Source organism: Sander lucioperca, chromosome 16, assembly GCF_008315115.2.
Source record: "Sander lucioperca isolate FBNREF2018 chromosome 16, SLUC_FBN_1.2, whole genome shotgun sequence".
NCBI classification, from domain to species: Eukaryota; Metazoa; Chordata; class Actinopteri; order Perciformes; family Percidae; genus Sander; species Sander lucioperca.
The window spans coordinates 15,386,905-15,401,937 of NC_050188.1; the positions used below are offsets into that span (position 1 = coordinate 15,386,905).

General features: G+C 39.7%; 3 gene segments (V, D, J or C); all 3 read left to right on the forward strand.

Annotated features, from left to right (window-relative positions):
• Positions 1–1,061: 1,061 nt before the first annotated feature.
• On the forward strand, positions 1,062–1,605 carry LOC116064137. The segment is given in 2 exon segments: positions 1,062–1,147; positions 1,255–1,605. Coding segments are annotated over 2 exon segments (399 nt in total).
• A 3,133-nt stretch (positions 1,606–4,738) lies between these two features.
• Positions 4,739–5,494, forward strand: LOC116064143. The segment is given in 2 exon segments: positions 4,739–4,857; positions 5,071–5,494. Coding segments are annotated over 2 exon segments (363 nt in total).
• An 8,033-nt stretch (positions 5,495–13,527) lies between these two features.
• Positions 13,528–14,264, forward strand: LOC116064147. The segment is given in 2 exon segments: positions 13,528–13,661; positions 13,877–14,264. Coding segments are annotated over 2 exon segments (360 nt in total).
• Positions 14,265–15,033: the final 769 nt, after the last annotated feature.

Genomic DNA, 15,033 nt, shown 5'->3' on the forward strand with positions numbered 1-15,033 from the left:
TCCAGGGGTGCGCCTGGAAAATCCACGATTATAATAGCAATCAGCCATGGAACAGGCACGCCTGCTTTTAAAGGGAATGTTTCACTGTTGAAATAAATTACAAAATTCATGTTGAAAAATACTATTCATGTCTATTACATATTTTAGTCATTTTGTGTGTTTTGTATTCTGGCGAACAAAGTGTGTAAATCAGTAACATTTTCATTATTTCCTTTTGTCTTCTCTTTATTTTTCTTTGTGGCTCATAAGCACAAACAGAATGTAAATATTTCCAGAGTTTAAACTGCAGATCATACTCATTTCATTTCTCTCTACGCTGATGATACCATGCTTTTTATTTCAGATTTAGAAAGTATGTTTTAAATTTTTGTAGTTTTATTAAAATATTCATGTGTTGGTTGCAACAGAGAAGGCTACTTACTCTTCTGATCGTCCTCAGATTGGTTGATATTTGTCCTATTCTAAACATTTCACCTCCCTCTCTGACCTCAGTAACCGTGACAACAGACAGGCATCACTGCTGAACCATGACAACAGACGGGTTTCAGTACTAAAGATAAAACGTTAAAACTGGCTCTCTTTTAGTTCAGTACACATCTACAAGCAACATTCATTTCTCTTTCAGTAAAAATATTTAAATTAATGAAAAACTATAATGCATTGAGCCAAATGTAAATAACTATCATAAACTAATTTTTATTGAAGATTATGATGAATAAAAAAATAATTTGTTCAAATGTATACCACAGGGATGTTTGTGGAAGTGAAATAGTTGAAGTGCACAAAATATTCTGGACAGAAGTTTGTCTATCAAAAAACTTTAAACTTTAAACCAAATCCACATTAAAATGCTTCCTGACACATTCTGAATCAATCCTCTGATAAAGTGATTGATCCGTAGAGAAACAGCATCCTCAGAGTAATCCAAGTCCCTGTTGGAGTCAGTCTGAGCATTTCCATAGAGAGCCACTTTGCATCAGCAGCACCATGCTCCAGTGCTCTGGGAGAGTTTATAGTCCTGAGAGTTGAACACTGGATGACTGACAGCTGTCCTTCATGACAACAGAAGCCCCAGAAATCCTCCTCATCAAAAACATGACTCTGATCTCCGTCCTCATCTGGACTCTCCTCTGCTGCTGCTTCACAGGTAAAGTCCAGAGAATCAAACTCCTCTCCTCTATCAACATCCGTCCCTCTGAAATGAAGCCGACTAAACCGTGATGCTGCTTTATGTTTTTGTCTCTGTATCCTCAGAGTCCAGAGGTCAGGTCACAGTGACTCAGCCTGGAGCAGTGAGCTCTGCTCGGGGAGCCTCCATCTCCATCAACTGTAGGACCAGTCAAGATGTTATCGTAGGGACTACGGATGGGGACAGAGGGAAAAAGTATTTGCACTGGTACCAACAGAAAGATGGAGAAGCTCCTAAACTGCTCATTAAATTTGTTAATGAGCGAGCATCAGGGATTTCAGGTCATTTTTCAGGCAGTGGATCAAACTCTGACTTCACTCTGACCATCAGTGGAGTTGAGGCTGAAGATTCAGCAGTTTATTACTGTCAGTGTCATCATTGGATCAACAGTCAGCTTGTGTTCACACAGTGAAAAAGTGTCGTACAAAAACCTCCCTCAGTCAGACTGAACAGAAAATGAACTGACTGCTGCAGCTGGAAGCTACTGCAGAGACTGATACAGTTCACTGAAGACACACACACACACACACACACACACACACACACATTTCCTCCAAAAGTTCAAACAGTCCACCTCAACAACCTGAAAGTTTCCTCAAATGAAGAGAACAGTTCCAGTGAAGAAGCCCAATCAGAACATTCAAATCACAACAACAGCAGAGTCAGCTCCACTGATGTACAGACACTAACCAAATTCACTGTCTAGGAAACATCAATGTAATTAAATCACATTGAAATATCTCAGGACACTGAAGCTCCATATCTACAATGCAACAAATGTTTTCTGTGGCAGAAACACTGACACTGTCATAAACATAATGTAATCTGGGACACAATTCATACAGTTCATGTCGCTGAACAAACTGTCCATTCATAATTCATACTTAAACGCCCATCATAAGAGTTGTCTCTTTGTAGAGACATAATATTTAGAAAATAGTAGACTGTACACCTCACTATTTTATCTTGACCATTGGCATCAAGAAAAAGGCCTCTGTTCACTGATTTAAAGCTCGTAAACATTGTTACGTTCCAGACAGAGTAGAAAACTGCCTGTCATCATGTGTTTTCTCTTTATGTTTTTTTTTTCTCTTCCCCACTCTTTTTTCTCTCCAGGTGAGAACGCTGATTGCTTTCCACCTGTGCAGCAGGTAAAGCAGGATTGGTTCCCTCAGGCTGGACCAATCAGCATTTGAGGAAGTCACTAAAAGTAGCACACCTGAGAAGAGTTGAGTCTCTCTGATCTCCAAGGGCGGACTGGCCATCTGGCATACCGGGCACTTTCCCGGTGGGCCGCCATGCTTTTTGGGCCGACTGCCGACACTTTCTTTTTTTGTCCGGCCCATGAACTGGCCCATATGAGTGGTAGGCCAAGATCGGCGGCCCATTGTTTTTTCAATTGACACTGGGCTGGCCCAGAACACTTTAGTCAAATATATCACATAGGTTAGGTTTTTATTTTCTGACAGACGCAGCCCATGAAACACGTAGCTCAGCGGCCCATTGGTTGTTTTATTAACTGACACTGGACTGGCCCAATCATATCTTTAAACAGCACCCTCTGGGATTTCTGCTGCATGCAGTTTCAGTGTGCATCTGCCAGGCTAGAATAGTGATAGAGATCATGGAGAAGAAACACAAAGGAGGTGTAGACAAGCTGCGTGAGAAAAAGAAACAGGCCCTTCAGGCAGACGCTGCCAAATGGGTCAAATTGACAGACATGTTTTGGGCAGTAGCAGGACCTTCATCAGCTCCCGTGGCTGATGATAGTGATGGTGGTGTCAGCGACAGTGGCATGCACAGTGAGGAGGAGACTCAGGAGGAGAGGGACAGAGATGAGGGAGTGAGGGGAGAACCTGCAGTAAGCACAACTCCCCTTAAAACACTTTGCCCCTTGATAAAACTGAGCCAAAAACAAGTGGTGGACAAACTGTTGATGATAACACTACAACCGCTGATGGGAGTAACGCGTCACAAAAGTAACGCAATTACAGTAGGCTAATGTATTCCTTTTGGCTGTAACGCAGTAATATAATGCATTACTAATAAAATGTTATATTATACCCGTTACAATCAGAGTTTTTTACGCTGTGTTGAAGCGAGGTGTCTCTTCACTGTTCCCGTGGTCAGAACCAGAACCAGAACCAGAGACGGTAGGCTAGGGACATCCGTGTCCTGTCAGTGCTGACAGCAATGTGACCGAGCAACTGACAGATAACATGTCGGGAATTAATGTTTAGTCTACACGTAATATCATTACATTTTATCAACGGTGGAAAGTAAATATACCGTAGGATACTTCATTTCAATTGTAAGGTACTTTTAATTGAGTATTTTAATTTTTTCTACGTATTAGGCTAGGCCTACTTCTACTCCACCACAATTCAGAGTCAAATAGGCTATTGTACGATTTACTTAACTATTTATTTTATAGCTTTACTTTGCAGATTCAGATTAATAATACAAAATAATATGAATAAATTCTGATGTATATAGTGGATAAAGATGAGACTTTGTTGATCCTGTGGTGAAAATCCCAAGCTACCTGTCAAGTCATAGCCTACTTCTGCTTTTATTTCGGTGAAAGTAACTCAAAAGTAGCCAAAGTAGTGTAAAGCATTACAATTCAGAGACAGTCATATTGTAATATGACTAATTACTCTCAAATGACAGTAACTAGTAAACAATAATGTATTACATTTTGGAAGTAACTTGCCCAACACTGATGAGGAGTATACTGTTTTATTGTATTAATAAATGACATTTTTTTTTGAAGTATTTAATGTGTCAACTCTCACTGACTCTTGCTTACTCATTACAAGGCGTTAGTAGTTTTAAGGAGCAGGAGTTGGTATAATATTCAGGGGAGGGCAAGGACGGGTGGTATTTGTGATCTTACGTGGTGGGCCGGTCTGGGCCGATTTTTGGTCCCGGTCCATCCCTGCTGATCTCTGCTCTCTTTGCTGGTTGAGCTGTGGCTGTTTTTTGTTCAAACTTTAAAACTCTAAACTTGTATGCAGTTGGAGGTTGAGGACCTCAGGTTTAGTGGTTGGTGTATGTTAAAAATAAACACTTTAATAATCACTTCTACAATAACTGTGACTCATTTTCAAATGTCGTGTATTGTCCCTGGTAACAACAAAGGGGATGTAACAAACATGTTTGAGTACAGCTATGATGTTTGGACATTATGTCATCATGTCGTCCTGATATAAACACCACCTGATTCAAAACGGGTGTGAGTCCCAAGACAAGCTCCACTATCAATTACATCAGCATGTTGACATCAAATTATTTACAATATACAACATAGAAATCTGAGGTATCAGCTTCATGTCAGTTAATGTGGATTCAACCCAATACGTCAACACAGAGAACCAACATAATGTGAAAACAGCTGATAGAGTTAATTTATTTCTTGATTCCAGTAGACTCTTTGTAAGTGATCAGTGGCAGCAGTGAGGAGGAAACAGCGTGACATGTTGAGGACAGCTACAGTTCACTGACTCTGTGTGTTTGCATATGTGTCCTGCCTCTCTGCTCCCAGCCGTTAAGAGACCAGTGTTGATCAGTGGCTGTCCAGGCCTTTCAGAGACACTGGCACGCAGGCAGCACAATGATGATGTCACTGACTCTACTGCTGACCACCCTGGGGCTCCTTGTTCAGGGTGAGACTCTTCTGAAATCTTTGCTTCAGGATGCAACCAGGTTCACCTCAATGATGTTCGGCTATGATGGAGAAACACTGGAACAAGCAGCATTTACCTTCTTCATCTATTCTCCATGTTAAAGAAATGTCACTCTTCTGTTTGGATGTTGATCATCTTTCTCTAAGCTGGATTTGTCTCAATAACCCTTCTGCATCTTTTTCATGTTTTCAGGTTCATCAGGACAAATCATCCTGACTCAGTCTCCTGGATCTCAGTCTGTTGTTCCAGGACAGACTGTCTCCATCAGATGTAAAACCAGTACAAGTATTAGTACTAGCAGATTCCACTGGTACCTTCAGAAATCTGGAGAATCTACTAAACTTCTGATTTATTCAGCTACAACCCGTCAGTCTGGAGTTTCAGATCGTTTTACTGGAAGTGGTTCTGGGACTGACTTCACTCTGACCATCAGAGGAGTCGAGGCTGAAGATTCAGGAGTTTACTACTGTCAGCAGGGTTACGACACACCATTCACACAGTGATACAACGTCGTACAAAAACCTCCCTCAGCTGGAGAGGAACTGATCTGACTCAACAGCTGCACTGAAACTAAAACAACAGAAGCTTGACTAAACTAAAATATATTTAATAATAATTGACTTTAAACATTGTAACACTAAATATATTTTATATAACTACAAGTTATACTGTAAAGTATTTAAATTAAAAAGGGTTTGAAACATTCTGCTGCACATCAAAGCTGACCTCTGTTGAAATATGATTTCAATTTGTTAATGAGTTTAATCAACAGAGTATGATACATGAACACTAAAACTGCTTATATTATTTTTTTATTTTATATGTTACTACTTTTCGTTGAAACTCAAACATACTCATTGTTGAAATGAATTGCAAAATGTGTTTTATTTCATGTTGTAAAATTACTAACCATGTCTGACATATTTTAGTAAGTTGTAGTTATTTTCTTTTGTCTTCTCTTTACTTGTAATGTAAATATTTCCAGAGATTGAACTGCAGATCACACTCATTTTATTTCTCTCCATGCTGATGATGTCGTGCTTTTTATTTCAGATTTAGAAAATATTTATCAGACTTTTTGTAGTTTGTTTAAATAATAATGAATGTTCTTTAAAGACACTTAAAGATAATAACATATTACAGTCCTTACTATAAACACACTTCAGTCATGAGAGATAATTGGATGATTTATCATTGAAATGTTCTGACCATGAGTTTATTACAGACATTGTTTTATATAATCCTATACTGTCTTTCTACAGTCACCATGGAGACATTAAAAGATGTTTGTTTGATCAGTTTGTCTTCAGGATTTCATAAAGTCAGTGACACCTTTAAGAAAAGATGTAATGAGACACCTGGATAATAATAAACATGAAAACAAGTGATTTAATGAATACGTCTTTATTATCTGGAAACACTGAAATAATATTGAAACATTACAACAAGCTGGTAAATATGTCTGTTGAAACAGGTGAAAAAAAAGCCAGAGCTAGTTGCAGAGAGCAGAATGAGAGCAGTGTCAGAGTAAAACCAGTAGCAGAGTCCCTGCCAGTGAGTCAGCTCAGGACTGGGAACACTGATCTCTCCTCAGTGTCTCTGAGAGCGGAGTCTGGGAGCCCTGGGTGGCCTCACAGGTCACAGAGCCCACCTTCCTCCACTGGTCTGCAGGGAGCCTCAGGGTGCTGCTCCAGCTGTAGTGGCCGTCCTTCTCCAGCACCCCGGGGCTCCTGCTCTCCTCCCAGCTGCTGCTGCTGCTGCTGCTGCTGCCGTCCACCTTCCAGGCCAGACTCCAGTCTGAGGGGAAGCCCTTGTTGGCCAGGCACATGAGCGTGGCCTTCCCCTGCTGCAGCTCTTCACTGGAGGGGGGCAGCACCGTCAGGGTGGGGCGCACATCACCTATAGGAAGGGGTGGAAAGAGTTCAAAAATATTTTACATAAGAAAAAAACATCTCAAAAGTCAAAATAAGTGACAAAAACATCAAAAAGGCCCCAAATGTCAAGGAAAGCAAAATACACATCAAAAGAGCATCACAAACATTGCAAAGGGCAGTACAAATGTCAAAAGTGTTTTTAAGAAAAAAAAAAAAACCCTGCCCAAAAAGTTAAAAAAACTACAAAAACTGCTGTAATGTTCAGGGTGGGACGCACATCACCTAGGAAACACCAATCAGCTTGGAGCAGTATTTCTCAAATCAGGTTAGGGGTACTAGGGGTACTACAGAGGGTACAAGAATGTTAAATCAAAAAGCATCAGTCATGCGTAATTCCTAAATATTATTATACTGTGAATGATGAATGAAGTTACTGATGGATTTAAAAAACAAAATAGAATTTAAGTGTTTTTCATTAAATTCAACACTGATGGTGCAGCGTTGTACTAACTCTTTATTTAGCTGTTTTTTCTACCAAAAAGGCTTTACGCTGGTCAGTGGGTACTTGGCTGAAAAGAGATTTTTCTAAAAAGTTAGAGAACCACTGGCTTAGAGGACAGGGAGCACACAGCTGTCAATCAAACACCAGCAACTCAGACACCTTCACTGTGTGAGAGTGGGTTATCTTTCCTTTAAGGAGTTTCTGTCAGATGGTTTTTCTGCTCCACCAGTCACTCACTCACACATTGTCTCACTTCCCTTTAAGAAACCTCTCATGCATATCAGCACAGAAAGAGTCCTCATATGACCTGAAATACATCAAACTGCACTGGACATAAAGAGAGAGATTTTAAATTTCAAAATACCAGAGAAAATCTTATTGTTTTATACTATTTCAAGAAAACAATACAGTTTTAATACATATTCCGTCATCTATGATTTTGTTCAAGGTTGAGGTACATTTATACAAAAATGTTTACTGTCTGAACTCTCAGAAAGACAAACGTTAATCAGATCCACTTTTAAAGGACATTATCAGCTAAAAATAACAACTGACGACCATATTTAAAATGTTCATACGACAGATTTAAAAGCCTCAGAAAACTGTCAAAGTTATTTCAAACTGAGGTAAGAAGACAATCAGAGAAATGATGAGATCAGAGATTTCAGCTTCATTCTCACTGTTTTAAACAAATTAGTTTTAAACCGTTTAAAATTAAGAAATAAAGGCTACATTTAAAACATTTTGAAGTACGGTAAGAGAAGTTCAGTAAAGCTTTTTTGAGTTCAATTTCAAGATTAAAGAGGAGAAATGAAGAATCAAACTGAGTCTATAAAGTGATTTATATCAGTCCAATGGGAGTTTAAATCTACTGCAAATGTTCAGACACTGAAATCCAACCTTTAGCTGATGATACGATATTCAATATTTGAGCAGAAACTTACTTCCAACATCCAGTCTGGTTCCTCCACCAAAAGTCCACCACAGTGATACAAACTGACTGAGTCGTCGTACAAAAACCTCTCACTGTAGAGAGACACGGCTCTCTGACTTTGTCTGACTAAACCTAAACTACAAGTCCTCAAGTTTCTGTCGTCTAAAATCTGATTACAAGATTTCTCCTGCCAATCAAACACTTACAATGTTTTTAAAAACTGTATTTCGATTATTGGTAGAACAATGTTGAAAACTCATGAATAATGACGTAAAATCAGATATTTCAGCTTTTAGAGAGTTACATGTCTGAAGAAGACAAAAACATTGCTCATGCATTAATAAAATACATCAAAAATTGAACTTACATCCAAACTCCAGTCTGGTTCCTCCACCAAAAGTCCACCACAGTGATACAAACTGATTGAGCCGTCGTACAAAAACCTCTCACTGTAGAGAGACACGGCTCTCTGACTTTGAACACAACAAACTCAACAAACACACTTCCTGTTGTTATAAGAATTAACTATTTCACTGTATATGTATTAAGCACTACAACAATTGTAAAGAATTAGTCACATATTTACAGATTTATTGTTAAATTTCTCTGAAAGTGAAATTGATCCCTCCAACAATAAATGAAACGAGAGAGAGAAGTTTTTATAAGAAATGTCTCCACGGTGATGGAGTCAAATCCACATTAAAATGCTTCCTGACACATTCTGAATCAATCCTCAGATAAAGTGATTGATCCGTAGAGAAACAGCATCCTCAGAGTAATCCAAGTCCCTGTTGGAGTCAGTCTGAGCATTTCCATAGAGAGCCACTTTGCATCAGCAGCACCATGCTCCAGTGCTCTGGGAGAGTTTATAGTCCTGAGAGTTGAACACTGGATGACTGACAGCTGTCCTTCATGACAACAGAAGCCCCAGAAATCCTCCTCATCAAAAACATGACTCTGATCTCCGTCCTCATCTGGACTCTCCTCTGCTGCTGCTTCACAGGTAAAGTCCAGAGAATCAAACTCCTCTCCTCTATCAACATCCGTCCCTCTGAAATGAAGCCGACTAAACCGTGATGCTGCTTTATGTTTTTGTCTCTGTATCCTCAGAGTCCAGAGGTCAGGTCACAGTGACTCAGCCTGGAGCAGTGAGCTCTGCTCGGGGAGCCTCCGTCTCCATCAGCTGTAGGCTCAGTCAAAATGTTTTTGTTCCGACCCATTCAAGTTGGGGTTCAAATATTGGAAAAAAACTTTTGTACTGGTACCAACAGAGAGATGGAGAAGCTCCTAAACTGCTCATTTACTGGGGTAATGGACGAGCATCAGGGATTCCAGATCGTTTTTCAGGCAGTGGATCAAACTCTGACTTCACTCTGACCATCAGTGGAGTTGAGGCTGAAGATGCAGCAGTTTATTACTGTCAGAGTCTTCACTCCATCAACAGTCAGGATGTGTTCACACAGTGAAAAAGCGTCGTACAAAAACCTCCCTCAGTCAGACTGAACAGAAACTGAACTGACTGCTGCAGCTGGAAGCTACTGCAGAGACTGATACAGTTCACTGAAGACACACACACACACACACACACACACACACACACACACACACACACACACACACTCATAGTGTTCATCAGATTTTAGATTTCCTTCTAAAGTTCAAACAGTCCACTTCAACAACCTGAAAGTTTCCTCAAATGAAGAGAACAGTTCCAGTGAAGAAGCCCAATCAGAACATTCAAATCACAACAACAGCAGAGTCAGCTCCACTGATGTACAGACACTAACCAAATTCACCGTATTCACCTTATTCTTCGTTCTATTTCCCATGATTCATATCGGGTTCAACTGACTAAATGCTTTTCTACTTTGAAGTGTTTGTTTACATACGCTAGCACTAGTGTAAAGGCTATGGTGATAGTTTTTAAAGTTATTAAAGTAGTAGATAATTGTTCGGTCAGGATGGGATGTAGTCGGTGGCTACACACCGCCGATGACATCTCAAAAGATTGTGAAGACGACCGTATCAGAGTGCCACATCCCTCAAAATTGACAGGTTGGGTGGATGACATGAAGCTATGGCCAGGAGTTAGCCATATTGAAATCATTAATTATTATTTCTTTTCGGAGGGTGTAGATCATGAGGAGATGCGCAATTACAAAAGCACAGAGGCCTTCAATTACTTCTATGGTAATAAAGTCGGCCGCATTTTCTTACTGAAGCACGGAGACTATGTATTTTTGAAAGCAGAGGCAGACAGGAGTCAAAGTGCTAACCAGCCTAAGCTTATTGATGGGTTATGCTGCAGCAGTCGGGGGTGATAGAGACTGTCGGATGTTCATGTATTGCTGGATTAGGGAGATCGTGCAGTCATGCAGCAGATACCCTTTGGAAGGTATGATGAAAAGTGTTTTCCTTTTGTTTTTATCTGTGATTTAATAAAAATAACGTGATCAGCTCACTTCTGATAAATGTTTTTTCAATTTATTTTAGCGATGTGGGGATGACAAAATCTGAAACATGTGGCAAATGGATATAGATCAGACTCTGGTAACGTATTAGGTGAATGTGCTCATTACAGGTTGAGAATGCAGTTACTACTGGGAAAACAGTGCTTGCATGTACAGATGAGCAGCGCAGGTGGAATCCATGGACAGTCAGGGACCTTGAGCCAAAACGACTGAGGGACATAAACTTCAGCCACCAGAGGGCAGGGGATGAATTTAGCATTAGGTTGTCAGGTGCTCAGCCACTACCAAACACCCCACAATATATGTCACATGCAGAATGTATAAACAATGTAGACAAAGACCCAACAAAGCCACCTTTCTTGTTAACCAAACAGTCTATTGGGCAAGTGTTACAGTGTAAAACCAGTAGTGCAACCCTGTAGCCTTGCAAATACTGCAGTAGATGCAAGATTTTTAAGATCCCATCAAACCCATGCCAGTTCTGATCTCACATGTGAGACATGTAAATGTTTCTATGAGTTGTATGTTTAAGTGAGCAGTGCACAGGCTTCTACTTTAGAATCTGACAAGGGAACAGAGTTCTTCAGATTTGTGGCACAATGCAGAAAATTGAGAATAACTGCAAGTTCAGCTAAAAAGGTTCCTTCTAGAGCATCCACCAATCCTGATAAGTTCATGGCAGAGCACCTCTACCCCTCCTTTCGTGGCAACTATGCCACAAATTATGGTAAGGAGAATGAGGTGGTTGCTGGTAATGCACTTTGAGAGCAAGGCATGAGTATTACACATAGGGGCATCGTGGTTAGTGTCACAGAGCCATGGTTGCCAGCCAGCCCAGGTGGGGTAGTTGACTCATCTGTCCTACTAGAAATAAAATGTCCCGTCCCAAGTAAACTACATTCTACCCTCTTGGATCAACTCTGACCATAACTGAGGTGATATCAAGCTAGTAGATGGAGTACCACAACTTCAGAAAACAGGTAGCCGAGGATATTACATGCAGGTACAATTAGGAATGTTTTGTGCCGGTCTGAAGATGGCCAAATTGTTTTTCTGGATGTCATGTTCACTGTACCATTTGATGAGCTATGTTCTGGAGAGGGTAGGACATCTGAAGAGATTTTATTTCTCAACAATGTTGTGCCAGCTTGTGGATGAAGTTGTTGGTCGGCAACTGAAACTGCAGAACAGATACATGAGCATAGTGAATTCATAGAAAATATCCCTCAGAAACATTTTATTCAAATCACAAAACAACTGTACATTTAAAAATGCTGAGCATAAGTACTGTTGTACATAAGTGAATATTTACAAATACAGAATGTTGTTCATGTAAAATTAAAATCTATTGTACACAAAGAATAACAACAAATGCCATACAAATAGTAAATATAAACAGTAAAAAATTACAAAAGGCAGCGAGTGTCAATATGAAATATACAGGAGCAATTTATGTAGATATGTAAAGTGTGTGTGTGTGTGTGTGTGTGTGTGTGTGTGTGTGTGTGTGCACAGATGCAACTACAATATCAGAACATCACCGTTGTCACTCATCACTCACGAATGAGATCACCCCTTAAGTTGGCGAGGGATCTTCCCACTGGTTGGAAACAGTGCTGTGTGTAATGGTTGTGGTTCTCAGGTATGCTCTCATCCTCCTGGTATGTCACTTCTGCTGTTGCTGTAAAAACAGAGGATATAGGCTACATGTTAAACTCTACAAATTCTGTATGTTTTCTCACACTGACAACATTACGGTAAAAGCTTATGATAAATGGTGATGGAAGCTCTTCCTCGCTCAGGCTAATAACTACCTGACCCACATAATGATAGCAGCTAGCTCTACAATAGCCCTCAATGGAGTTCATAGCATTAAACCTACAGTAACATTCAGTGGACAAAGGCATAAACCATTAGTGGCCATATTTTTAACACATTTACTCTATCCAGCGACATAATGGTCAAATTGTTCATAAAAATGTAGGTTAGACTGCCGACAGATAACACGAATATTTTTGTAGCAGGCGGGTGGAGCTCGTAACTAGGTTAGCTGTGAAGTGGTGCTATCCGACACAAACAATTGTACGTCTCTTCTTCATCACTGGTCTGTCATGTCCAAGGTATAATTCCGGGTTGGGATGGTCATCCGTGTGGCGTTGCTGCAGCCAAAATCCGTCACATACAATACCTGGTCCTCACTTCATATTCAATGAAGCATTCACAAATCCAACTCTGCCTCTGGTCTCGCATCTTTTCAATCTGCTGCCGGTCGTGATTGGAATGCTCTATAAAAGATTCTTAAACTGGACAAACTCATTTCCATTTTGTCTTTCAAAACCACCATCTCATCCTTGTTCACAGTTGTATGCAGTTGCTTTTCTGTCAGTTGCTGGTTAGTGGCCGGTGTATGTTAAAAATAAACCCTTTAATTTTCACTTCATTTTCAATTGTTGTGTTTTGTCCCCGGTACCGTCCAAGGGGATGTAACAAACATGTTTGAGTACAGCTATGATGTTTGGACATTATGTCATCATGTCGTCCTGATATAAACACCACCTGATTCAAAACGGGTGTGAGTCCAAAGACAAGCTCCACTATCAATTACATCAGCATGTTGACATCAAATTATTTACAATATACAACATAGAAATCTGAGGTATCAGCTTCATGTCAGTTAATGTGGATTCAACCCAATACGTCAACACAGAGAACCAACATAACATGAAAACAGCTGATAGAGTTAATTTATTTCTTGATTCCAGTAGACTCTTTGTAAGTGATCAGTGGCAGCAGTGAGGAGGAAACAGCGTGACATGTTGAGGACAGCTACAGTTCACTGACTCTGTGTGTTTGCATATGTGTCCTGCCTCTCTGCTCCCAGCCGTTAAGAGGCCAGTGTTGATCAGTGGCTGTCCAGGCCTTTCAGAGACACTGGCACGCAGGCAGCACAATGATGATGTCACTGACTCTACTGCTGGCCACCCTGGGGCTCCTTGTTCAGGGTGAGACTCTCTTCTGAAAACTTTGCTTCAGGATGCAACCAGGTTCACCTCAATGATGTTCTGCTATGATGGAGAAACACTGGAACAAGCAGCATTTACCTTCTTCATCTATTCTCCATGTTAAAGAAATGTCACTCTTCTGTTTGGATGTTGATCATCTTTCTCTAAGCTGGATTTGTCTCAATAACCCTTCTGCATCTTTTTCATGTTTTCAGGTTCATCAGGACAAATCATCCTGACTCAGTCTCCTGGATCTCAGTCTGTTGTTCCAGGACAGACTGTCTCCATCAGATGTAAAACCAGTTCATATGTTGGTGGCAACCTCCACTGGTACCTTCAGAAATCTGGAGAAGCTCCTAAACTCCTGATTTATTCAGCTACAACCCGTCAGTCTGGAGTTTCAGATCGTTTTACTGGAAGTGGTTCTGGGACTGACTTCACTCTGACCATCAGAGGAGTCGAGGCTGAAGATTCAGGAGTTTACTACTGTCAGCAGGGTTACGACACACCATTCACACAGTGATACAACGTCGTACAAAAACCTCCCTCAGCTGGAGAGGAACTGATCTGACTCAACAGCTGCACTGAAACTAAAACAACAGGAGCTTGACTAAACTAAAATATATTTAATAATAATTGACTTTAAACATTTTAACACTAAATATACTTCATCTAACTAGAAGTTAGACTAAATTATTTCATTAAAACAGGGTTTGAAACATTCTGCTGCACATCAAAGCTGACCTCTGTTGAAATATGATTTCCATTCTTTGATAAGTTTAATCCACAGAGTATGATAACACATGAACACTAAAACTGTAAATATTATTCATTTCTTTTATATCGTACTACTTTTCATAGCAACTCAAACATACTCATTGTTGAAATAAATTACAAAATGTGATTTATTTTGTTATAAAATTAGTAATCATGTCTGACATATTTTAGTCATGTGTAGTTATTTTCTTTTGTCTTCTCTTTACTTGTAATGTAAATATTTCCAGAGATTGAACTGCAGATCACACTCATTTTATTTCTCTCTATGCTGATGATGTCGTGCTTTCAATTTCAGATTTAGAAAATATTTATCAGACTTTTTGTAGTTTGTTTAAATAATAATGAATGTTCTTTAGAGACACTTTAAGCTAATAACATATTACAGTCCTTACTATTAACAGACTTCAGTCATGAGAGATGATTGGATGATTTATCATTGAAATGTTCCGACCATGAGATTTGTTCCAAAAGTTTATCATTATAGACATTGTTTTATATAATCCTATACTGTCTTTCTACAGTCACCATGGAGACATTAAAAGATGTTTGTTGGATCAGTTTGTCTTCAGGATTTCATAAAGTCAGTGACACCATT